This window comes from Pan troglodytes, chromosome 4 (genome assembly GCF_028858775.2).
Source record: "Pan troglodytes isolate AG18354 chromosome 4, NHGRI_mPanTro3-v2.0_pri, whole genome shotgun sequence".
NCBI classification, from domain to species: Eukaryota; Metazoa; Chordata; class Mammalia; order Primates; family Hominidae; genus Pan; species Pan troglodytes.
In genome coordinates, this window is record NC_072402.2 from 131,126,830 (window position 1) to 131,154,003 (window position 27,174).

General features: G+C 45.8%; 1 protein-coding gene across 1 annotated transcript in view; it reads right to left on the reverse strand.

Annotated features, from left to right (window-relative positions):
• FSTL4 (follistatin like 4) overlaps positions 1-27,174 on the reverse strand; it is a 412,420-nt gene that overhangs the window by 179,740 nt on the left and 205,506 nt on the right. Inside the window, exon 4 of the mRNA XM_009449652.4 lies at positions 26,739-26,987. Within this exon, the coding sequence (XP_009447927.4) occupies positions 26,739-26,987 (249 nt within the window). The remainder of the gene's footprint in view (positions 1-26,738; positions 26,988-27,174) is intronic.

A 27,174-nucleotide genomic window follows, 5' to 3' on the forward strand; every position in this document is an offset into this window, starting at 1 on the left:
GGTAACTTAGAAGGGTGATTTCACAGGATCTGGGAAGGTCCTCCTGCCCCCTCCCCTGGCTTCCCTATCCTCCTCCAACTGCCCACACTCAGACTTACTGACCTGGGCACAAAGGATTTTATTTGATAATTACAGGTGGTTAGATGTGCAACTTTCTCCTATTCGGTCATTATGGAGGCAAATTTATTCATGAGAAGTCCCATTCTGGACAAGGGTCCATTGTACTGGTGGAGCTGAAGGGAGGAAAGGGGTCCACACAGGGGTTCTGGGCCCAGGGCACACAGTGATTTTACCAGAGACAAGCCTGAGTTCACCATCTCTTCTCTGTGGAATTGAGCTGTGCAGATGAAATGGTCTTTTAATATTATCTCTTCTAGATAGAAATTGTGACAGTACTACCATCTTGGTTAAATATGAACTTTCCAATCATATTCTTGGTGGGCAGTTAAACAAGCAAACCAAAAACCCCTAACTATGGACTGAATGTTTGTGTCTCCCCAAATTCATATGCTGAAGCATAAATCTCCAATGTGATGATACTTGGAGGTGAGGTGTCTGTTAGGTAATTAGTTCACAAGGATGGAGTCCTCATGAATGGGATTAATACCCTTTTAAAAAAAAGACAGGAAGAGATGATCTCTCTCTCTCTCTCTCTACCATGTGAGGTCACAGCAAGAAGATGGTCATCTGCAAACCAGGAAGAGGACCCTCACCAGACACAGATCTGCTACCACCTTGATCTTGGATTTCCCAGCCCCCAGAACTGTGAGAAATAAATTTCTTTAAGCCACTTAGACTATGATAATCTGTTATAGCACCAGACTGACTAAGCACTCCTCATTTCAACAACTCAGGCCTATGACAGTGTCAGGTGACATGGGACCACAGATCAGACAGAAATCTTGAAGTCCCAAAACTTTAGAGTTGGATGGAACCTTGAGAGGCAATCAAATTCACGTCAGCCATCTAGAAATCAGTAGGTGGTATTCGAGGAGTGAGCTGGTGCATAACCTGGTTGGCAGTCTCAACTTAAACACCTCTGTGTCTCCTGAAGGGATTCTCTGCACTTTCCCTGCAGCACTCTTGAGCACCCATTACCTGCTGTTTTCCAAAGAAAACAATGGTTTGACTTACTGTTGAGTAAAGAGATCCATTTATAAAGAGCTATTTTGAAAAAAACCCAAAACATAGGGTGTGCATGGCATATATATATATATATATACATGTGTATATATATATATGTGTATATATATATATATATATATGTATATATATATATACACAGAAAAGACTCTAAAGTTACATACCAAAATATTATCCCTGGTTCTCTCTGATGGTAAATCACTTTTATTTTTCTCTTTTGTGCTTTTCTGTATGTCCTAAATTCTCTGGAAATAATACATAATACCTTTGTAATCAGAAAAACAACAATAAAAGGAAAGCAACAGCAGTTACTTTTAAAGACCCCTAATCAATATTTTCCTGCCTTGATTGAAATAGCCAAGCCTCATGCTAGTTCCCCATTGTCAGAAAACAGCTGGAGTGTTGGTGAAAGCATGAAAGGAAATAAACTGGTTAGTAAAAAGCAGTGGAGGAGCTTTAAAGTAGGTGCTACTTTGTGATAAAAATGTACCTTATTCTACTCTCACTCCTGTTGGGTATAGTTGATCCATTAGAGGCAACTACCAAAAATATCTGCTTGTCTAGGAATCTGGCTTTCTGTCACATTGGGATCAGTAATAGCCTCTAAAGTTAATTTGTTCTTCCCACATTGACATGATTTAAAGTGATATGAACCCTTGTGAGATGAGTGGAGATAGTAGAAAATACTACAAGTTTCTGGAAGATCCATGGCCTTAGAGAGCACACATACTGCTTGCATCAGTTGATATTTATACTTAAGTAATGGAGAGATATACTATGTTTATGGATGGAAAGCCACAGTCTTGTAAAGATGTTGATTCTTCCTGAATTTACCCATAGACTCAATGCGATACAAATCAAATTTCCAACAGGTTGTGTGTATACACACGTGTGCACTTGACAAGCTGAATCTACAATTTATAAACATATACAAAGTCCTGAAGACAGCTTCAGTGCTCTCAAAGAAGAAGGACAAGGGCTTGCCCTATGAGATATCAGAACTTACTATATAAAGCTTTTATAATTAAGACATTGTGGTATTGGTGCAGGAACAGATCAACTGAACAGAAGAAAGAACTCTGCAATATGCTCCTGCAGAAACAGACATTTGCTACAAGACAGAGGCAGTATTGTAGATCTCTGGGGGAACAGATAGACTTTTCAATAAATGGAGTTAGGGCAAATTGGAATTGGAATTCATGTGAAAAATAATAAAACTAGGCCTTTGCATTATACCATTCACAACACATTAAATCCAGGTAGACTAAAAAAATAAACATTGGGTCCCGCTTTTAGAATTATGGCATAACGAACTCTGTAGACATGCTCTTCAGAGAAATAAATATAAATGGTGAAATGATGATTTTGATTTAAAAACACACACACACACTCCAAACCCAACCGGTTAAAGTATCTGGAAATTTTCCTAAGTACCTATAGCACATGAAGAAACATTTATTCAAGAAAATCTGCTTTTGGGAGGCCAAGGTGGGTGGATCACCTGAGGTCAGGAGTTTGAGACCAACCTGACCAACATGGTGAAACTCCGTCTCTACTAAAAATACAAAAATTAGCCAGGTGTGGTGGTGGGCACCTATAATCCCAGCTACTTGGGAGGCTGAGACATGAGAATAGCTTGAAACTAGGAGGCGGAGGTTGCAGTGAGCCGAGATTGTGCCATTGCACTCCAGCCTGAGAGACAGAGCAAGAGTCTGTCTCAAAAAAAAAAAAAAAAGAAAATCTACTAAATTCAGTAAAAACAGCAAGAGTCTTACTTGAGCCATGATCTGCTTGCTCCCTCTCTCTTTGCCAGCTAAATGTGAAGGAAGCTTCATTCTGGATGGAAGTGCCAAGGAGACAGGGTTCCCTCTTCCCCAGCTTCCAGTCAAGGTATATAATATTTCCCTGGGAGGTCAGCATGCCAGCACAACTAATCCCTGCCAGCTCCAGGCTGTGGAGACTAAATTCCAGGCAAATGCAACTGAGCAGTCTGGGGCTCTCATCTTCCACTCAGCTCTGACTCATAAGATGGAGACTCTACTGCTGGTGTGACAGGGCAGTAACACTGGGACCCGAATTTCCCTCACCCCAGTTTACTCATAGGACAGAGATTTCATGCTGGGAGAAGTGAACTGAGAGACCAGAGTCTACCATGACAACCAGGCTAGAATTACAACTAAGGGTGTCATTCTAAGAGAACTGGGCCATTATGCCCACACCAAACTCTGGAGCAGTGGCTTGGAGATTTTGGCCATGGGGCGAGACAGGCCATTAAAATGGAGAGCTCTGACTGAGAGGAATTTGGAACAGAGTATGAGGAAGTTTGAGCCTAAAAGTACTCTTAAAACAATGAACATTTTGGTGGTAAGTAACTAAGAGGAGGCTGGTAGCTCCATGAGAGCAACAAGCTAGACTGTAGGCCAGCTAGTTTACTAGGGAAGAAAATGAACCAAAAAAAAAAAATGAACAAAGCCTCAGAGAAATGTGTGACACCATTAAGCACACCACCATATGTGCAGTAGAAGCACCAGAAAAAGAAAAGAGAAAGGAACAGAAAATTATTTGAAGGATTAATGGCTAAAAACTTCCTAAATTTGATTAAAAAATTAATCAGTACATCCAAGAAATTCAACAATCTTCAAGGAAGATATACACAGAGATCCAGGTGCACTCTACTAAAAATATAGAAAACAAAGACAAAGAGAAAAATTTGAAAGCAGCAACAGATTTTTTTTTTTACTCGTGTACAAAGGAACTTCAATATGATTAACAGCTGACTTTTTGTCAGAAGCTAAAGAAGCCAGCAAACAGTGGAATGACATATTCAATGTGCTAAAAAACAAAACTGTAAACAAAGAATCGTATATCCAACAAAACCACTTTTCAAAAACGAAGGCAAAATAAGGACATTCTCAGATAAACAAAAACAGATAATTCATTGCTACATACTCACTCTGCAAAAGGTGAAAGAAGCTTTTTAGGCTGAAAGCAAGTGACCCCAGATGGTAATCACATCTACACCAAAAAAAAAAAAGAGCACTGGCAAAGATAACTATGTAATTATACAAGACAGTATAAATATACATTTATTCTCCTTTCTTGTTAGCTGATTTTAAAAGCAATTGCATAAAATAATATGTTTATAACTGTACGATTGTGCCTATAACATACAGAAATATAACATACTTGAAAATAATAGCACAAAGGATGTAGGTGGGTGCAAAACTGTATTGGAGTAAGGAAATGACATCAAATGATAACTTGAATCTACAAAAACATTGAAGAAAACCAGCAATGGTAAATAAGAAGGTTAACATACAAATTATATAAGTATATACTTGCTCTCATTTATTCCCTCAGCTTCAAATGACAAAATTATTTAAATCAGTAAATTTAAAACATGTATTATTGGGTTTGTAACATATATAGTTTTATTTTGTGTAACAGTAATAGCAGAAAAATGTAAAGTGTAAAAAACATATAGGAATAACATTTCTATATCTCACAGAAATTAAAAGTTTTAGTATGAATTTGAAGTAAATTCTGATAAGTTAAGATGTATATGGTAAACCCTAGAAAAATCACTAAAAACACCCTCCAAAAATGTAGGAAAAGTATCATTGAATGACTTAAAATGCTACAACAGAAAATGTTCAGTTAATGCAAAACAAAGCACTAAGGGAGAAACAGAGGAATAAATAAAATGAGACATATAAGAAGCAAAGTAAAATTTCAAATGTAAATCCAACTATATCAATAAACATATTAAATGCTAATGAATTAAGCAATCCAATCAAAAGGCAGAGATTTTCAGACCGGATAAAAAAATAATATTCAAATATATGCTGGCTGTAGAACACATACTTTAGAATTAAAGATATAAATAGATTGCAAGTAAAAGCATGGAAAAAGAAACTATAAGAAAGCTGAAAGAGTTATACTAATATCAGACAAAATTAACTTTAATACAAAACAATGCTACTGGAGATAACCAGGTGTTATATAAACAGATAATAATAAAAGGGCTAATCAATTTGAAAGATTTAATAGTTTTAAACATATACACACCTAACAAGAAACCCCAAAATACACAAAGCAAAAGCGACAGAACTAAAGAAAGAAATAGATGACAATAATAGATGGAGGCTTTAATATCTCACTTTTAATAATGAATAGAACAACTAGGAAGATCAACAAGAAAATAAAAGACTGACAAAACTATAATACAACTAAACCTACTAGATCCCACTGGAACACCCTATTTAACAAAAGCAGAATGCACATTTTTCTCAAGTGTACATAGAACATTTTCCAGGATAGACCATATACTAGACCAGAATAGAAAGTTCAATAAATTTAAAAGAACTGAAGTCACACAAAATATGTTCATCTACCACAAGACTGAAATTAAAACCAGTATCCAAATGAAATCTGGGAAATTCACAGATACATGGAAATTAAACAACACACACCTATATAACCAATGGGTCAAATAAGAAACTACAAGAGAAAATACACTTTGATATGAATGAAAATAAGGACACAACATAACAAAACTTATGAGATGTAGCTAAAGGAGTGCTTAGAGAGAAACTTGTAGCTATTAATGCTTACATTAAAAAAGAAACAGGCCAGGCACAGTGGCTCATGCCTGTAATCTCAGCATTTTGGGAGGCTGAGGCAGGCGGATCACAAGGTCAAGAGATCGAGACCATCCTGGCCAACACAGTGAAACCTCATCTCTACTAAATATACAAAAATTAGCTGGGTGTGGTGGCGTGCGCCTGTAGTCTCAGCTACTCGGGAGGCTGAGGCAGGAGAATGGCGTGAACCTGAGAGACAGAGGTTGCAGTGAGCCACTGCACTCCAGCCTGGTGACAGAGTGAGACTCTATCTCAAAATAAAATAAAATAAAATAAATTTCAAATCAATAACCTAATCTTTCACCATAACACACTGTAAAAAGAAGGGCGAACTAAACCCAAAACAAGCAGGGCAAGCAAGTAGTAAAGATTAAAGTGGAAATTAATGAAAAGAGAATAGAAAAGCAATAGAGTAACTCAACAAACCCAAAAATTGGTTCTTTCAAAAAAAAAATCAACAAAATTGACAAAACCTTTAGCTAGACTAACAAAAAAATTTTTTAGAAGTCTCGAATTACTAAAAATAGTAAGGAGGATGATATTACTACTGACTTTACAAAATAAAAAGGATTATAAGTGAAAAGTATGAACAAGTATATGCCAATAAATTAGACAACTTTGATGAATTGGACAAATCTGTAGAAAGACACAAACTATTGAAAGTAACTCAAGAAGAAATAAAAAAACTATATAAGTAAAGAGATTTAGTTATTTAAAAATTTCACACAAAGAAAAGCAAGGGACCAAATTAATTCACTGGTAAATTCTATCAAACATTTAAATAAGAATTAATAACAATTCTTCATAAACTCTTCCACAAAATAAAAGAGAAGGGAATATGTTCCAACACATTCTCTGACTTCAATATCAACCTTATATCAAAACCAGGCAAGACAACACAAGAAAACTACTGACCAATATCCGTTATGATTACAGATATAAAAAAATCCTCAACAAAATACTAGCAAACCATATCCAGCAATATATAAAATATATATCATATATATATAACATAAAATGAATTTATAAAATATATATATTTATCCAATTATACCTAATATCAAATCCAGGGTATAAAAAGGATTATACATCATTACCAAGAGGGATTTATCCCAGGAATGTAAGATTGGTTTAACATATGAAAATCAATTACCGTAATAAACAATAGGAAAAAGGGCAAAACCCTCAGTAGTTGCAGAAAAAGCATTTTGTCAAAAAGGGGTTTTAAAGTCACAAGTGTTAGTAAGAATATGAATTATGGGAACTCACACACTGTTGTTTCCAAGGAAAGCTGGTCGACAATTTTGGGAAAGAGTAAGGTGATATCTAGAAAGGAGAGTGAAGTACAGTGCCTAGAGTACACGCTAGAGGAACACTTTCACAGGTGCACAGGAAGACATATCCAAGAGTGATTCCAGTTGCACAGCTTGGAATATCTCCAAATGGGAATTAACCCAAATGCTGGCTGTCAACAGTAGAATGGATACATCGTGGCATAGTTATACAAGGGGATATCCAGGAATGAAAAGAACAAGGCATGACTATACCCCATATGAACTAGTCTTACAAATCAGATACTGAGTGTAAGAAATAAATCTGAAAAGAACACCCACAGCATGGTTCCATTTATATGGAGTTCAAAAACAAGAGAAAGTAAACCATGTTGAGACACATTTATGAATATAAATTTAGATAACTATAAAGAAAGCTGGAAGATGATTATCACAGAACGGACAGTGGTCACCTCCAGGCAGGGAGGAGGACGTTGAGTAGGGAGGGGCACGAGAGAGGGAGCGTTTCTAAAGCACAGCCTAATTCCTAAAACACGGCTCTTGTCTTCATGATCATTCTTTCAACTGCATGTACACATTTTCATCCCATTGTCTGTATGCCATACGTCATAATACAAAATGAAGAAAAACATTTCCTTTTCACCAAGTGGCTTCCCTTCCAATTCTATGAATATGCCAGTAGGTCAGCCTTGCACGTGGACACAGCTTATGTGCAGGGTTGTGTGTTCAAGCGTTCCTATGAGCACTCAGCTCTCACTCTAGTTAAACACGCTGGCCGGGATGTCGTGGACTGAGGAAGAACATGAGGAAGCACGGCCTCTGTCCTCCACGGAGAAAGTTAGCCAAGTTAGCTGTGGCTGTGTGACTTACTTTTCCAAGGAAATGGGGGTTTAAGTGAATGTGTGTCAATTCCAGGCTCTACGTTGGGGTTTTACTCCCTCTTCACATCCCCTTCCCCATCCTGCACTTCCTCCTGGTCATCTCAGAGCCCAGACCATGGTGGGCTCAGCAGGGTCTGCCCAGATACCCCCTGAAGGGGTGGGGAGAGACACCCTCTCACGGAGGAGGTTTGCTCAGCCTCTCCTGCCAAACCCTCCTGCCAAAATCCTCCTGGTTCTCAGATGCCTGGCCTTCCCTACATCACTGACTGCAGAAGGCCATGTGGGCCTGGGTCTGTGAGCTGAGCCCCTGCGGACCCATGCTGGATGTACTGCGTGAGTGAGCAACTTTTACTGGGGTGCCGAGGTTTTGCAGTTGTTTGTTACTGTGGCATAACCTAACACTCCTCTGAAACCTCCATTTCTTTACGTGGGTAATAATTTCCACCTACTTGTGATGATTGTTAGTTCTCATCATTCCCTCCTCCTCCTCCTCCTCTCACTTTAAACTGGATGCAAGAATACTGAGCAATAACTCGTTTGTTGAATTAGTCATTTACTTATAATCCAGACTGTGATTGTTTGGAAAATTGGACAGAGGGATTTCTCCAATAAAAGACAAACTTGCTGGCTCATGTGGGGTTGACAGCATTCACAGGACCATGAACGGTCAGATGGCATGGTTCATCCCCTGATGCTGGGGAGCATGGGTGATCATCTACTTCAGACTGTCTCAACTCTGCTAGGGAAACTGCTTAATTCCCTCAACATAGAACTAGTAGCTTGCACCATGTAATACATACTCCCAGTTAACTGAGAAACACATTATTTCAGTCACTTGTTTTAGATATGTGTAGGCACACTCAAGTCAGACCTCACAGGGAGGGCACGGAAAGGGAAAATGAAATAGGAGGTGAGAAGATGAGGAGGAGTACAGGGAAAGAAAGAGGGCACAGAGAGAGACAGGGAGAGAGAGAGAAGGGGGGTGGGAGAAGGAGGAACAGAGCGTGCAACTGCCTGGTGGATATTCAGGTGGCTGGAGCAGGCTCTGTGTGCCCACATGGACTTTACTGACATGTTACTCCTTGGCCCATTTTGAAATGACCTCTCCATTGGCATGACCAGCTACTCCCCAGCTGGCCAAGCCTGGCCCACCCTGATTTTGTCCTACCCTGAGTTTCAAATGTCTCCCAGTCACAGCTCTTCCTGTGGCCCACATCCTGCACTTCCTCCTGGCCATTCCAGAGCCCAGACCCTGGTGGGCTCAGCAGGTGCTGCCCAGGTACCATCTGAAGGGGTGGGGAGAGCCACTCTCTCAGGAAGGAGGTTTGCCTTCTCCTGCCAAAATTCTCTTGGTTCTCAGATGTGCAGCTGTGCTCTTTGGCTTTGAGATTCCTGGGGCTAGAAACTCCCAACCAGAGAGTCTCAGTGGTGGTGCCAGGGTCGGGGGAGAGGAGAGCCTTTCTGAAGGACGTGTCCTTTCCTGGGTCAGGCAAAGGTACTTGTCAAAACCAGATCTCTGTCCCATTGAATGACAAACCAGTGCCCACTTCCCTGGAAGGAGTTTTTCTCCAATTAACTTAAGTCATGTACCTGCCTGTCTGACTGACAGGCCCCAGGGCCCTGGGAGAAGACAAGACATCCCATCACTCGGCGGGGACACCTCAAACATTTGCTCTGTTAATTGGCTGCTGCCTTATTAAGAGGCGGGTCTCCTGCCGCAGCCTTCATTACCGATTTCCAGGAGTAACTAGGCTCCCCCATCCTCCAGTCACCAAGGCGGTTGATTAAATACCCAGATTCCCATGTCTTTGAACTCAGCAGCTTGCTGGTCGAGGCGTGCATTTCCCAGACAAAGGTATCCTTAGAAAGGAGGCACACTTGGATCTAATCAGCAGCCTCTGCGCTCTGCCACTCCTCTCCCTCCAATTGTGGACTGTTCTTTTGTTCTGAGAAATCCGACACCTACATTCCCCTTTGGTCTTTCTCCCCTTAAGTTTGCATCTTACATTGTTTAAGTGTTTAAATATAATTTCAAATGGATATTGTTTAAATTATTAAGCTTCTGGAAGAAAAGAAGACTGCTGGGAAAAATGTGATTGGCAGAAAGCACCTCTGAGGCTGGTGGATGAGGAGAGGTAAAGACTTCTGGAATCAAGCTGCTTCCCCACCCTCCTGCGGAACCCCTGCGTACTGGAGGTGGAGGTTGCAACTCAGGAAAGGAAGGTGCAATGACCCTAGAGTGCAACACTCCATCCATCTATAGTCCAGGACAGGGACTGAGCCACAGGGTAGGAGAATCACACTCTGACTTCGGCATCCAAGCCACATTTCCTTTCTGAGTCAGTGGCCCGCTTTCCAGACGGGGTGGTGACAGGGTGCGCCCTGATGAAGGGCTGACACTTCCACAGGACTGTTCAGGGCCCAGCCCAAATGGGAAACTTGGCTCGTGTCAGTTGAAGGATTTCACTCAGGCCTCGCTGAGATGACTTGTACTTCTGCTTAGACGAGGACTGGCTAAGGATGGAGGAGGGCAGTTAGAACCATCCTGGGGTGGGCAGGTGTGATGGTTAATTTTCACAATCAGTGCCTGGTCCTGCTGACTGTATTTTTCCTAAGTGATTCTCCGGTCTGCCCACTTCCCCGATTCAGGCCTCTGTGTGGCTTTGTTGAATGTCCTCGATGCTTCCTGCTGGGCCCCTGCCTCCAGGGTCACTCTGTCCCAAGGGCAACACAGGTGATCTTTCTGAACACCAGGCCTATGGTTTAAAACCCTAGAATGCTGCCTCCCCTTGCATCCAGGAGAAAGTCCACACTCCTTAACCTGATGGTCCAGGTCTGGCCCCAGCTTGGCCAAAGCTCCTTTCCAGGCTTGCCCTTGCTGCTTTCTCTCTGCCCTAAACTCTATATTTGGAGAAACACCAATTGGCTTGTGGCTCCCCATGCTGGCTTCATATCCTAACCCTTGGCCTAGAAGACTCCCCTCCTCTTTCTCTAACCCATTTCTCATCATTTAGTACTCAGTCCAGATGGCACCCCCTCTTGGAGGCCTCCCTGTTCCTTCCATAACAGACTGGACGTGCTCCGTTTTCGCGCTCCCCACCCTGGTTTACAATAGGCAGGGGGTGTGTGTCCCCTCTCAGCTCCCCATGGGCAGGGCCCTCTCACACTCCTCTTGGACCCCCGCCACCGGGCCCTCGACTAGGCCTGGTACACAGCAGGCACTCAGCACTGTTTGTTGAAGCAATGAAATGTGGAATTGCAGAAGCCTGCCAAGGTATGAATGGCCCAGATACAAGAATCACAGATCTTTCTATGAAATCGTGAAACACAAGAATGAAACTTGATCGGTGCAGTGTTGAAAACAGGGACTACTACTTTACTATCCTCAGGAGTGTGAACAAACAGGCAGGATGAGGTTTAGAGCACATGCTGGTACCACTCATGGGTTCCTGTGTGATGTACACTAGAGAAGCTCTATCCCTGATCACACCCACCCTGAATTCCTTTTCCAAGGCTGCCATCTCGGGCTGCCCCACAGGCTCCTGGTCCCCCTGGAACCCAACATGGGCTGCACAGAGACTGAGTCCACTGGCAGCAAATCTAGTTAGCAGCTTGGTCCCGAGCCCACCCTGTCCACTGGCTCCTCTGAGGTGAGCCATACACAGTCCCCGGCTTTTTGCTAATTTTGAAAAAGGGAGAGACTGCGCAGGTGCTCACTGCAAGGCCTCCTTCCTTTTTTAATTACAGAAATCATTATATACATAGACAGTGTGGCATAGTAGAAGGAACAAAAACAACAAAGAAACAAAGATTTTCAAAAACCATCACAATTTCTTTGTCGAGTCAAGAGTGGCTAACAACACGGGCACATGTCAGCTACACGTGCAGAAAGTTGCCTTCAGAACACAAGTGAGAGTGCAGGCACAATCTGCCCAGTTGCTGAATGATAATCACTATGTGTGTGTGTGTTTTTTTTAATTATACATGTAAGAGATGTGGCAGAGCAGACAGAGCAAAGACAACATTTAACATTTCAAATCAGTCTTTATTGCAGCTCTCCTCCTCACCGGTTGAGTGATGTTGGGCAAGTCATTAAACCTCTGTGAGCCTCAGTTTCCTCACCTGCCAAGTTAGGGGTAATAACAGTCCTTACCCTGAAGGGCTGTCACAGGATTAAAGAACAGAAAGTGCACAGAATGCTCAGCCTTGGACCTGGCATGTCACATGGGCTCTTTGAGTTAGTTGTTACCCTGCCCTCCATTCTCATCCAATCTCTGGTTTTTTAAAAAGGGTAGGATGTGTAAAATCACAATCATTTGCTGCAAAGCTTGATGATTATAATCACAGCCAGCAGAGTCTCCGTGGGGCTATAGCCACAGGAATCCTGGTGGTGCCTTCACTCCAAGTTCTTTCCTTCCCAGCCTTCTAGACAGGCACACTCAACTGTGCATCTTGTTTTGTGCCAACTGTTTCTCTAAATTAGTATATGGGCTTCTGTCAGCATGTTTTACAGAGAGAAACCACATTTCTCAGCAGTGGACTTTGCCTTCCTTTTGTATAGATTCCCCATTTCTTCAGGTCTTCCTGATACCCACAGTTGTTTACCCTGAGAACCACAAAAGTTTTTAATATGGAAAGTTTGTTCCTTTAAAATTGCTAGGAGAATGTTTATTGAGACAAGCCTGGCACATAAACAAGATCTTCATGTCACTGAAATTTGGCAGGGGGCAGAGGTGGGGACACTGGCGAGAAGGAACCCAGGCAGAAGTGGAGAGACAGAAAGGTGTGATCGAGAAATATGGACGTTTTTCTTCCTGTGCAATGAAGCCCTCACCCTGTGTTTCACGTGGCATTGGCGGGGACTTTCTTCCTTTGTAATGTGCTCACTGGGGTTGTCACGTCACATAGCCACGTGGAGACAGCCACTGAAGTTCAAAGACAAGATGGGTGTAAATGTGATTCATTTCATTAAAACAACTGGATATACAATATTTGATGTCTGCGGTAACTCTAACTTCTCCTCATTTCCCTTTACGGAAGTGAGAGTTTTTAGGCACCTGCTGTCTGATCAGTTGCAAGTGCCAAGTCTGGTGGAGGAGGAAGGAATGCAGCCATAACATCAGCAAAGCTGCATGAAGTCTTTCCCTCTGCTGCTGCCCCTGCCCTGTACCTGGTTGTTCATGTCCCACCCACCCACCCTTCCAGGTTCAGGTCAAGCGCCACTCCCTGACAAATATCTCTCCTAATCATGGGAGTGGCCACTGACAGAAACTGAAACGGGATGGGCAGGTGCCAGTACTGGTGCCGTCATTTACAAGTTCAGTAACTGGGAAAGTTATTTGGCTTCTCTTTGCCTCTCAGTAAACACCAACTAGGAAAAGGAGTGCATGAGATGACGTCCATACAGCCCCTGGCGGTGGGCTGGCAGCCTGGCACATTCTCCGTGAATGAGAATGTGTATTTCCCATGATCCTATCCACCCCACCCTGATGGCCATTCCTTCTTTTCTGCAAGGCTGTGTCCCATGGTGGCCCTTTATTGCCTTGGTGGTTGAACTTCTACCTCTATCTCTTAACAGGGCAGCTCTTCTACCTTCTTTGCCTTTTCTTGGCAACAGAATTTGGCTCTTATGCATTTCTCTCTAATTGGTTAATCACATTGTATTGACTGCAACATTAGAACCAATAGTTCAGGCCTTCCCAATTGTCCTGACCATGTCACTGGCATACTGACACACGCCCATGAACAAAGGCTTCATCACACTAGGAAGACACACTATGACCCGCTGCGGTTTTCTTCCACTTCAGTTGCAGCCCTGCATGCTTTCTGGGGAGCACACTCTAGCCACCGAGATGAAGGCACGGGGAGGCCTGACCGTAGGTCGAACACGTCAGTCAGTGGCTGATCCTTCCCATGGTCTCTGGATACACCAGTGAAGGCAGGAGGTAAAGTCTCCCAGGTCACCTGGGAACAACCATGGACACTTGTCTGGGGCTGCGTGAGGTTCGTTCTGGGCTCTGATGGAATATTGCGCTCATGTATGCTTTTTAACATACTGAGTCAAGGATTATGCATGATCTGTTGAAATTCCAATAAGTCAGTCAAGAAAATTAAGTGCACTTAACCTCATCATTTACCCTTTGCAATTTTTGGTAACTATATTTGAAAAAGTTATTTAGACACCTTCTCATTTCAAGAGCCTCTGTGCTCACCTAAGCCTTGAGTTCCTCTTTGTCAGATTCTCTGATTTCTCTGTAGAATGTGAAGGGTTCATCTTTCACTTTTTTTCCCAGCCAAGAGTACACGGATGGTGTATTATTTGAACCCTTGCCCAGCAGAAAATACTTTTTATTGTTTCCATACATGGATCACCATTTGATAAGTGTAGAATTCTTGCATCATGGTCTTACCACCCCAAAACTCTACCAATGTTCTTCATTGCCTTCTTGCTTCTTAATATCGCAGAAAAGTCCAAGGACAGAATGTTTTTTTCCTTCATACCAGACAGTGTCTGAGACTCACCTTTGACACAAATGTAACTGAAGGGGAGAAGCTGCCCCTGGGCAAGCCGGTCAGCTGAAACCACTCAAGAGCCCCCAGTGCAACACCAGGTAGGATTTTTTTTTGGTCTGCTTTGTTTTTCTCTTTCTGGATACTTCAGATCACTTTAATTTTTTTTTCAAAACCTAAAATGTTAGCAATTATATTTTGACTTATTTGATAGATCTTTCAGCATAGGGCACTTATTTTTTTGGATCTCTCTTTGCTTATTGTGTCCATTTGAATTGCTCTGAGGTCTTTAAGATAACCAATCACTATTATTTTAAATCTTTTATCTCTGTCTTACATAACTATCATCCTCTCCTACATTATTTTTTAAATCTTCTTCTCATTCTCAGTGTATTGGGGAGCGGTTTTCAAGTTTGTTCCCTGTATTGGAACAACTATGATTTCTGTATGGTTAATCTTTCCTTTGACTGCTTGAAGTAGAGAAGGAACTTCTGCAATTGTATTTCAGGTTCTTTATATTCTTTCCTTACCTCCCCCAGCTTCCATTTTATTTTTGACTGTGGCTCAGCCAATTTACAATCCCATTTTTTATCTCATTTCAGAGTTCATGTTTTCTTGCATTGGGAGTAGAACACAGTTGCTGTCTAAAATGTGCTTCTGTTTCTTGTAATAATTTTTCCCCAAAGCATGTTCTTTTGCTGCATCTTAAGTGTGTGCTCTCCTCCTCCTCTGTTGCAGAAGCCAGCTTCCCTTTCATTCGTGTTCAGACAGGTCTGTTCAGGCTTCACCTCTGTTTACTCTCACTGCAGCCCAGTGAGATTGACCAGACTGGAATTACAGCTAAATCCATGGTCACTGCCACGACATATTGCATCTGGAGAGGGGTCTTAACTTCCCTGTAACCAGCATTCATGGCTAAACAGTTGAGAGACACCCTTGAAAATCTGGAGTTCTGCAGGTGGGTGGGAAGGAGAACAAGCAAGCTCACTCTCTATGGAATTAGGATGATGTGTCACTGACCCTTTCTGACACCCCTGCCCCTACCCTGGTGTCCCCTTCTGAAACCTCCTCCTTTGTCTAGGGTATTTCTTCTTTTGTAGCTTTATAAGAGACATCTTCCTCGCCCCTGCTTTCCTGTCCGTCACCCACCTATCCAGAAAGGTTCTGCCCTTCATATCCTCTGACGTCTCTAATCTTGGGTTCCCCAAATCATTGGACAAGCTTGCACGGGGAAAAGACTAAAGTCTCAGCTATGAGGACTCATGCAGACCTGGGTCTGTACAAGCTCCATCTGACTGGATATAAGTAAAGATCTCTGAAAATCCCTATAAAAATACCTTGGGTTTATTATATTTTGATGGAAATATGGATCACTGGATGAGCATCTGAGAAACAGACACAAAGATGGGGTGGAGGAAGGCAGAAAGAGACAGAGATGTACAGGTGTATTGGAGGAAAAGTCAGAGAGCTAGCCAGGCCGAATGAGTGAGGGAGGCAAAGGCTCAAAGAGGCATTTGCTGGACCACTGTAGACCAGGCCTTTGGGCATACCTTAGCCAACTGAAGGGGGCATGGAGTGCACTGAACACAAGCAGTGGAAGAGAAAGCACAAGTTCCCTAAGGAAGACAAGAAAAGAGAGATGGCTGCTAAGTCCCTGGATGAGCCCTTTTTTCCAGCTACAAAGAGAAGTGCACAACTCAGATCACCCTGCTTATAATAAGTGGACGGAGTTCACTGCATCTGGCTATTTTAATTACCTGCAAGCAAAGTGATTTTGCTACTTTCCTTTAGAAGAGCTTTTTGAAAGTAGTTTTCACTCCGATTACTTTCATTAACAAGTGATCAAAATGCATCAAAGCAGAAATGAGCACAAGAAGAAGAAAAGCAGAGGGAAGAACTCTCTAGGAGATGTCCAAACTCAGTAGTCACTGTTAAGCTCTGTCTTCCCTCATTAGCCTGGAGAATACATGTGTTCCGGATCTGGCCCTCATGAGGCACCCAGGTGCAGGACTGGGCACAAGCTCACCTACAATCAGGAAGCATGGGTGGTTCCCGGAGACCCAGGATGCTGTACAGGGCTGGGCCCCAGCTTTCTGTAGTTCTGTCCCTCAGTTCTCCTGGCTGAGGACTCAACTCCACAGACCTTACATTCAGCTGTTTGGTGTGGTCTTGTTCCTCCTTCATCCAATGAGCCTGCTCTGCTGGGAAGTGTTTACTCCTGAAGACACTCTCTGCTGATGGAGATGATCAGTCATTTACTCTCCCCTGGATCACTGCCTCCTGATCCCCCTCATTTATTTCAGTTAACTTGACACAGTGGCAAGTGCTCCTCCCTCTCTTTGGAGAAGATGGCCCAAACTGGGTCACTGCTTCCCTGTCCAGAAAAGCAGGCAGAGAGGCTGAGTGACCATGCGAGGCACAAGGGCTGGGGCGAGGGAGGGAACAGCCCAGCCCCCAGGCCTCTGCTCAATTCTTGTACCCACTGTCCTCCCAGCCACTGGCCCCTTCAATGCCTTATATCACCAGGCAGCAGAGGAACCTGAAAGGGATCCCACATCTAGAAAAGAGCATGAAAGTCCTGTCCTCGAGCTTGCTAGTGGGCATAAAACACTTTGAGGCAGGCGTACAGAGACCACGTATTTGAGTTGTGGCTGGTCTGACAGCTGCTGAGTCTATCACACAGATAATTAGATAAACTGCTTGAGCACAGAGATTCAATACATGGTGTCATTTAGCGGCTGCTACACGGGGGCCTTGATCTTAATTGAAGGCACGAAAGGGGAGAACCTTAAAGGAGTCCCAAACCAACTTCTTCTTGCTCCAGTAATTAAACATCTGGCTCCTGGTGATCATCTGAAACCTCTCGAGTGTTGGGCATAGGGTCCACTCACATGGATCTGAGCACCTGAGCCACTGGCACCCCTCCTGTCCACATAGGGCCTTCCTCAAACAGCCTCCTGCGGAGAAGCCTGGGGAGGAGGCTCCACGTCACTCCCTCCCCTCATCAAGGCCACTTTTGGGTGGGCCTCACGGAGTAATGAGAAGGGCAATATAGCCAAGTGGCAAAGAACCTGGGCTTCCAATGGCCAACAGAGCCCTATGGGGAGATCAACCCCATCAGCCCTCCGACTTGCTCAGTTTCTCTCTGCTTACTTACCCTGGTCCAGCAACTCTGGCCCCCTTGTGAGCCCCCAAACACGCTAGGCAAGCTCCTACCTTAGGATCTTTGCAAACTTTGTATTGCCACTGCCTGGGATACTCTTCCCCCAGATATTCAAATGCCTCACTACCTAACCCCCCGGCCTGCTGCAGGCCTTTGCCCAAATGTCACTTCTCATATCAGAGGCTCTGGCTAACTGCCCTCCTGGCTTTATTCTGCTCCATGGCACTTGTCACCATCACATAGACTTCATCTCTTGTTTACTGTTTGTTTCTCCCACAAGACTGTACCTGCCATGGGGACTGGGCTCTGTTTTGTTCCCTGCTGTGTCCCCACATCTCCAAATAGTATCTGACACATAGTACATGAATATTGCTGAACAACTGGACAGAAGGGTTCGAGCAGGACAGCACCATGGTCAAAGTTCCATCTTGGAAAGCTTACTCTAAATGCCATATGGAAAGTGGAATTGAAGAAGCATCTGACCCGGGGCTCAGAAAATAGCTAGGAGGCCATAGAGGTCATCCAGCCAGGAGATGATGGTGGGATGGACCATCCCAGGTGGAATGAGAGGTAGATTGAAATGTGAGGAGAGGTCAGGGATGAAGATATGGTTGGGTCTTTGCTCGTGGGACAGTCTGGGTCTTTGAGGCATGGCTGGAACTGTGAGAAGAGAGCCCCAGGGGAAAGACCTGGAAGCAGCTGCAAGAGAAGGAGGGGTCTACAGAGAGTCAGAGGGATGGGGGCTGGTCCCTAGAAGACAGTGGAACAGGGTTGCAGGGAGGATGACAGAGCTCACTGCAGGAAGGATGAAGCAAGACCAGGCCTGGAAAGTGCCTTCTTGGCATTTAGAAGGGTAAGGTGATCTTAGCAAAGTCAGTGGCAGGGGTAACAGGACAGGAGCTAGGTGCAGACCCTAGAGGGCAGAATTCAGGGAAGTTGCAGAAGTGGAGACAGCCAGTGCAGGAAATGCTCTGCGGCCTGACAGGGAAGAGATGAAAGGCTACCTAGGAGGATGCTGGGACAACAGCCTGCTCCTCTGGGCTTTAGGATGAGAGAGACTAGGCCGCCAGCAACCAATGGGACTGAGGAGTGCACAGCAAAGGAGGGGTTGGAGAAAGAAGGACAGGATGCCAGAAAACAGCAGGAAACAATGTGGGGGACTCGGAGGCTGTAGCTTGTTTCCATAAGTGAAATCAATGCACCACGAGACTTACTCAGCTCAGTAACTTCTTAGCAATTTTTAATTATGGAATGTAATTAATTCATTCAAAGTGCAGCAGTTCTGTGGAGCACACCACACATGCCGAACTGATAATATTCTTGCACATTTGTGGGGTGCTCACACCAAGACAGTTCCTTGCATAAAACCTGGAGGAAATATCCAAAGAACACACATATTTGTTTTAGGTCACTTTTCTTGATCCTGGAAGCAGATACTGTAAATGGGACAACTGAGCTCCCAGGGATGCTGGACTACGGGGCTATGAGTGAACTGTCAGTTCAGTGAAGTCCTAGTTGTTTTCACAGATGCTGACAGAATCCGCGGAGGAGTGAGGAGAGGGTATCCAACATGAGAGACAGTCCGTAAAGATTCCCGTTTGTCCTTGAGGTCTTGGAGGCATCTCTGGCTAAAGCAGCTCCCAAAGGATAACCCAGAGGGTGGAGATGTGTGGCGTTTCTTTTGGCTATAAATTCCTTGAGGTCAGGCCCAGTGTTCTGATCATACTGGTATCCTCAGGTCCTGGCACAGCCTTAGCACCAAGTGGGCATTCAACAGATGTCTGTGAAGGTGAGTGGCTTGGCAGAAAATAGCCAAACCCTCTTCTGTGGAGCTTAAAGTGAAGGGCAGGAAGAGGGCTGGGGATAGAGAGATCCCTTTGCAAAGACTGAAAGAACAACAGCGGCTACTGGACAGAAATGTGGGTAGGCCCAGAAGTGGAAGGGCAACTGGAGGGACAGGAAAGGGAGTCTGGAGAGAAAGTGGAGGCCAGCTTCCAAGGCCAGACCAGGCTGAAGGTATGCTTGTCCCCAGAGGCTCTGCCTGCTTTTGACCCCAGGTTCCCCTGGAAACCTTCTGGGTATCCCTGAGTTTCCTACTCTTTCCTTAGAAAGGAGACAAGGGTCTGGTTTCCTGATGTCCAGAAGCTCTGTGAGTTTGGGATGATTGAGCCAGCTTTCCCTGGAGAAGGTGTAGCTGGCTTCTTAATGACCTGCGGAGCAGGGAAGCCCCACCCAGCAGTGGCACGCAAGGCCCTTTCCACTGCCCATGGCTCCTGAGCCTTCCTTCTGCACCAGGAGGTCTCCTGGGGAAGAAGCATAAAGCAATTGCATCTGTTGGGGACATGCCTTGCTGAGCCCTAACTAAAAACAGCCACAAAGCTATGGGTGCCTTTGAAGGGCCTGCCACAGCAGCAAAGGCTGGGCCCTGGCTTGGCTCTGCCTGTGTGACTTGGGACAGGTACTAGCCCTCTCTGGGCTTCACGGTCCCTCTTTGGGAAATGAGAATGTTGCAGTAGCTTATCTGACACTGAGAGGTGACAGCATGCTGGCAGCCCTCGCTCACTCTTGGCGCCTCCTCAGGCTCGGCGCCCACTCTGGCCATGCTTGAGGAGCCCTTCAGCCCGCCACTGCACTGTGGGAACCCCTCTCTGGGCTGGCCAAGGCTGGAGCCAGATCCCTCTGCTTGCGGGGAGGTGTGGAGGGAGAGGCACCGGCGGGAACTGGGGCTGTGTGCGACGCTCGTGGGCCAGCCTGAGTTCCAGGTGGGCATGGGCTTGGTGGGCCCTGCACTCACAGCGGCCAGCTGGCACCACTGGCCCCGGACAGTGAGGGGCTTAGCACCCGGGCCAGCAGCTGCGGAGGGTGCGCCGGGTCCCCCAGCAGTGCCGGCCCACTGGGCTGTGCTCGAATTCTCGCTGGGCCTCAGCTGCCTCCCCGCAGGGCAGGGCTTAGGACCTGCAGCCTGCCATGCCTGAGCCTCCCCACCACTGTGGGCTCCTGCGTGGCCCGAGCCTCCCCAACGAGCGCTGCCACCTGCTCCATGGCACCAGGTCCCATTGACCACCCAAGGGCTGAGGAGTGCGGGTGCACTGCACGGGACTGGCAGGCAGCTCCACCTGCAGCCCGGTGCGGGATCCACTAGGTGAAGCCAGCTGGGCTCCTGAGTCTAGTAGGGACTTGGAGAACTTTTAGGTCTAGCTAAGGGATTGTAGATACACCAATCAGCACTCTGTATCTAGCTCAAGGTTTGTAAATACACCAATCAGCACCCTGTGTCTAGCTCAAGGTTTGTAAATGCACCAATCAGTGCTCTGTGTCTAGCTAATCTAGTGGGGACTTGGAGAACTTTTCTGTCTAGCTCAGGGATTGTAAACACACCAATCAGCACCCTGTCAAAATGGACCAATCAGCGCTCTGTAAAACAGACCAATCAGCTCTCTGTAAAATGGACCAATCAGCAGGATGTGGGTGGGGCCAGATAAAGGAATAAAAGCAGGCTGCCCCAGCGAGCAGTGGCAACCTGGGTCCCATTCCACCCTGTGGAAGCTTTGTTCTTTCCCTCTTTGCAATAAATCTTGCTGCTGCTCACTCTTTGGGTCCGCACTGCCTTTATGAGCTGTAACACTCACCCCAAAGGTCTGCAGCTTCACTTCTGAGGCCAGCGAGACAACGAACCCACTGGGAGGAATTAACAACTCCAGACGCGCCGCCTTAAGAGCTGTAACACTCACCGCGAAGGTCCGCAGCTTCACTCCTGAAGCCAGCGAGGCCACGAACCCACCAGAAGGAAGAAACTCTGAACACGGCCAAACATCAGAAAGAACAAATTCCGGACACACCATCTTTAAGAACTTGTAACACTCACCGCGAGGGTCCGCGGCTTCATTCTTGAAGTCAGAGAGACCAAGAACCCACCAATTCTGGACACAACACTGGTCAGCCTGAGTTCAGACTTCCCTGCTTGGCACACAAGGCCTTTCCCCAGCTTGCTGTGATCCACTTGTCTGCCTTTATCCCCAACTATGCTCTCCCCTACACCCAGGATCCCATAATCACTTGCTCTTCCCGGAGACTGGAGCTACTTCATGCCTGTACCCCTAGAAAGCCTTCCCAACACTCTCAACCTAGCAAACCCCTTGCTCTTCAAAATCCACCTTGAAGGTCCCTTCTCCTCCAGCACCTTCTCTAAACATTCTCATCCTCAGGCAGATGAATTCTTACCCCAGGCTCCACTGGCATTTCCTGAGAGCCCGGAGGTACATTCTAGGAGCTTTGTCCAGACTGGGGATCAGAGATACCTGATTCTCCCCTTGCTTTTCTACTAACCTGCTAGATGAACTTGGGTGGCTCCTTACATCTCTTAGCAAGACAGAGAAAGTGATCATTAACTTTGATCAACTGGAGGTCAAATTCTAGTCATTCATTAAATAAATATGGAGGGCCAATGTTCTTCTCTCCCCTCATTCACAGGAGGAACCACCACCCCTGACCTCTTAGCTCATTACAGAGTTGTCACATAAATGGGCAAGGGTCTTATAGCTTGTTGCATCTGCTCCTTGAACAAGCCGTGATGTTACAACGGCAACAGCATCATCCCTAGTGCTGTTGACACTGCTTAGAGAAGAATGCTCACTGCATGCCAGGTGCTGCTCCTGTCATACTCACAACACTCTACGAGGTAAGTGCTGTTATTATCCCCATTTTACAGATGAGGTAAATGAGGCACAGAAAGCTCACGTGCCAAAGCAGTGCCCTTGAGCACGTGCCACATTGTCCCATCAGCCTGGGCCTCCCTGATGCTTCCACAGGCCCCAGCACCTCTTGCTATAGGGACTGCTCTAGCAGAGTTACACCAAATCCCCTATCAACGCCTGACAGCATCACAGCCCTGCAGCTGGATCTCACACATCCCAGGAAGTGAGTCTCCCGCTGAGAGCTGGACTGGGCTGACAAAGCTGGGGATGTAAGAAGCTTTCCCTGGCAGGACAGAGAACACTTGTGGAAGTATAGAAATGCCCCTGGAGGTGTGGGGCCCAATTTAAATTCCTAAAGTAACAATACTCAGATCAACAACAACAGCAACAAAATAACAAGAAGAAGAAAAAAAAAATGGCTCTTTGGCAGGAAGCTCTATTTGCTCTGCTAACTTGCAACAAAATACTGAGTTTTTATTCTGTTTAGTAACAAGTAAGAAAAAAAGATTTCTTAGTGAGCCTGTAGTATGTTTAACTTGTTTCCAAAAATGGAAATGATTTCCTGTCTTTCATTAGGTTGGGAACTCCCCTCTGAAGCACCCAAATCCACCTGCAACCGCCAGCAGGCTGAGGAAGCTGAAGGGGCCCCTTAAAACCGAACCTCTAACAGTCCCCTTTCTTCCATAATTTCATGGTTTGTTTGGAAAACTGCCCAACTATGACATTGTATCATCTGGTATAATACAACGCTGGCTTGGTGAGTGATTGCTGAAAGGGAAGCTCATCTTCGTGAACAGCGTAGGAGATAAAGCGTGAATTCAAAACCAAGAAAAATGAGTTTAAAAGTGCCAACTAATACACAAATAGGAATGTGATGTCACAAGATAACTTTGAAAACACAAACTCTATAAGAAGTTAAACAGTGAAATCCACCCAATATCTTGGCATTCTCTTGGTAGGATTTGGTGCTGAGGAAAAATGTGACTCTAATTTTGCTACAAGAAGAGATACATCTTTCCCACACCCCCTTTTGTCCCAGACTTTCAGTGAGACCCTGCTTGTGACTCAGGAGATCTGGGATCAAAGCTGTAAACTCTAGCTGCAGCCATCCTTTTGAGTCTGGTTGATTTCCCGTACATGCTAATGATCCCTAAATGATATATTTCATTTTATATTCACAAGGAATCCCATTGCCATAGCAACTGGAATGTGATACCAGAAGTTTTCTTGTAAATGGGATTTAGAATGCTGCCTCTTCTCCCTTGCAGGGTGGTGAAGGCTATGTGTCCCCCCACCAGTCCTCAGGAGAACCCCCTCCCTGACAGGAAATCAGGGCCTCTGGCCACAGACGGGAGCTCTGAACTGTAGCAGCTTAGCCCAGCACAACCCATCACTTCTCTCCTCTTGCTCCACACACTCCAGCTGCACAAGGACTTGTCCGAATATTGACTTCTGGGGACAGATAAAGTCCCAGAGAATGAAGTCACAACTTCTTCTTGTAAAGTCTGATAGAAATAGAGAATGAAAGATGGATGATTTTAGAATTTTTGCTTGCATGAAAAACAAGGGTTTTTTTTGTTTCCTGTATTAATAACTCCCTGGAAAATTGGGACAAATGACAAACTGTCATTCGTGGACCTCAAGCTGTTATTAAATATTCTGCTGCCATTGTGGGGTGGGGACTGTAGGAACTTGTTCTTTATATCCTCCTTTGTTCCAGGACCCTCTGTCCCCACAGAGGTTCCCGACAGAGCCTCTGTCATCTATTTCGTTCTACTCCCCCCTGGAGCCATGGTTCTGGTGAAGGTGACGTGCTCACCCCAAGGCACTCACCTCAGGGCTGGCCTGCCTTCCATCCGTCAGGCTCCTGTGAATCAGTGCCCAGGTCTTTCCTGTTTGCTGGGCACTCCCTATGGGAATGATTGAGGAGAGGCAGCCCAGCTCTTCTGCCCTCCCACCAGGACTACAGCTGACCCTGAGGGTGAGGCACTGAAGGCCTTCCACTGGAGTCTAGACCCAAGAGGCCATCTGCAGAAAGAGAAGCCCTGGCTCTAGGTGGACATTGCTGGGAGAGGCCCCAGCAATGAGTGTCTGCCTGACACTCATGTCTTCCTTACCCACTCTCCAGCTACCATTAAATAATCTGGGCCCAGAAATGTCTCCCCAAACCTCCCAGACAGAACCCTTGCTCCTGCCTCTGCGTTCTTCACAGTTTGTGCATCTCTCTACTCTCGGCCGGTGGCCACGCTGGATTAGAATAAATAATGATGGCAGGTCTCATGAACACCAAATCCATGCAATGCACCAGGCAGTGTGCTAAGTGGTGCTTGTGCAGCCCCTCCTTTACTTCTCTCCATGGCTGCAGCAGATGGGTACTGCCATTAGTCCCATTTTACAGTCGAGGAAAAGGCCCAGAGAAGCAGAGTGATACAACCAACACCACACAGCTGGGAAGTACCAGAGCTGGGATGCCACCCTTGGTCTTTCTGGGAGCTCACAGGCACCACTCTCCACCAAAAAGGGGTCCTTAAGAGAGGAGTTCTGCTATACCAAGTGGGCGGCAACTCACAATCTGTGAAAACCTCAATGAGTCAGAAGGATTCGGTGGATAAATTCAATCAGCATGAAGCAGAACTGAGCCCCGATCTGCTCAAGGCTGCCTGCCCCCCGCTCCACACCAGCTTGTCCCCATCACTCCTCACCTCGGTGGGTTTTGTGGTGGCTGGTTTTTCCCTCCCATTAAATGAGAAATGTTGTTTGAATAACCAATGGTGAGGGAGGCTGTGCACACTCTGATGCAGAAATAGAAACCTTTAGGAAGATGCAATTTGAAGGATATTGGAAACCAGAGAATGGAACATCAGTCTATAAAATTCAACACGGCCAATAAAGCTGGAGCAACTGGTCAAGTGTTTTAGTTTGCACGGTTGCAGAGGAACTGGCGGCACGTGGCTGGGCAGTGCTTCCAGACTGGGGACATTTTTCCTAGGCTCATTTTGGCCTCATTTCCATAATGTGTCTCATGATCTCTGAAGCACCTTGGCATTAGCATCATAAGCACAGCTGTGAAAGTGTCCAAGACTATTGTCATCACTGGGTAAAGGCGCATTTCCCAAGCCCTGCCCTGCCTAGCACTCCATGCTGCCACGACTGCTGAGTGGAGTGGCCCATTAGGTGGGTGCAGGTGACACAGATGGATGTAACAGAGGCCAACACACCTTTGCTCCACCACCTCAGCCATGAATCCGCCTCTGCTCACGTGTGTCAGCATCATACCATCCTCAGTGGGGTTCTGTGAGGGTGAGGCAGGAGCTCTGCCCCTTCCCACTTGGTGCCCAGGCCTTTACAGCCTGGACTGCTGTCACGCCTTTGTCTTCTAGTATTGCAGGCACTTGGCAGGTGTCTAGTCCAAGCCTCCTCTTCTCCTCCCTGTGCAACCTAAAGCACATTCCTGACCTCACATAACTCCAAGTGGGCTCTCCTAGCTCAGGCTATGTGGGCCTGTTCCCATCTGCCTGCAAGCTGCTTCTGTCTTCTACACACTTCCTAATTCATGTATACCCATGTTGTACACAAATATTTGTATACAATAAATACTTCCACAGGCCATGGCATGTACTATTTACCAGGGCCACATCAATCAACCCAGGATGTGCATTCTGACTCTTGTATCTTCAAGCATCTGGGAGCCATTGAGCATTTTCTTGGTGCAGGGCACAGTGCTAGGTGCTAATACATAAGCGCATAAGACAGCCATAGCCACTGCCCTAATGGCTCTTACCGTCTAGTGGGAGCTGGTACTTCCCTTCTTTTCTGACTCAATCTCAGCCTAAAGCATGAATCCTTGGCCCCAGCTCCACAGACATGTTCTGATGTCCATGCAGGGGCTTCCTTGTCTTGCTCAGAGGTGTTCTGGACAGGCAAGACATGGGATGCCTTCCCATCAACAACTGCCCCAGGCCAGAGTTTGTGTCCTTGTCATGCTGGAAGACATTGCGCTGGTGTCTGCCTGACCACATTCTATGCACAGCACAGCCTCCTGATTCATGGAACTCTGTGCAGAAGGGTAAACATGGTCCTTGTCACAACCTTGCAAAGGCCCGTCCTATGTGGAGACCTGGGTAGTGCCCTGTTGCCTGGTCCCTAGTGAACCTGTACCAGCCAGGGTTTAATTTGACCTGCCTGGATTCTACTCCCCAAGGAGCTTCCTCTAAGGGCAGGGGTCTCTGGAGGTGGGACACAGAGTATGCATCACTAAAATGCCACTGCTGCTATTTTGTTACACACCAGTCTTTGTCTTTATTTCCTAAACATATGTAACTTGTAGACTCAGCACCCAGGTCACTTGTCAAAAAGGCATTGGAAGATCCATCACAAAACCCAAAACCACAGGGCAAGGGCCCTGTTCCTACCTTTGAGGAAACAGTCCTTGCTGTGGATGACGGTGATCCTCTTTCCCAGGAGGCAAGCAGCACGGTGGAGCTTACAGTGGTTTTCATAAAACCTCCCATCAGAGCCGCACACAGGCACGTAGCTGGGCCTGCATGCCTCCAGGCACTGGCATTCGGGCTCCCCTGTCTTCCTGCTGAGCACGCACCGGCTCCCTCGGCTGCAGAACTTCTTCCCGCAGGAGGCCAGCAGCTCGTTGTGGCTGGAAAGCCCTGCCAGACACACAAACACAGAGGGTCAGCTATAAACACTCAGAGGGTCTGGGGTCAAGGGCTTCCTTTGTAGCTCACAAGCACAGACTCCATTTGCCTGTGCAGCCAAGCTACTCAAGGTGGGGCCTGGGGGCTCGGGGTCTCCTAGGGAGTCCCTGTCCCTCCATGAGGTGGTCATTGGTGCCAA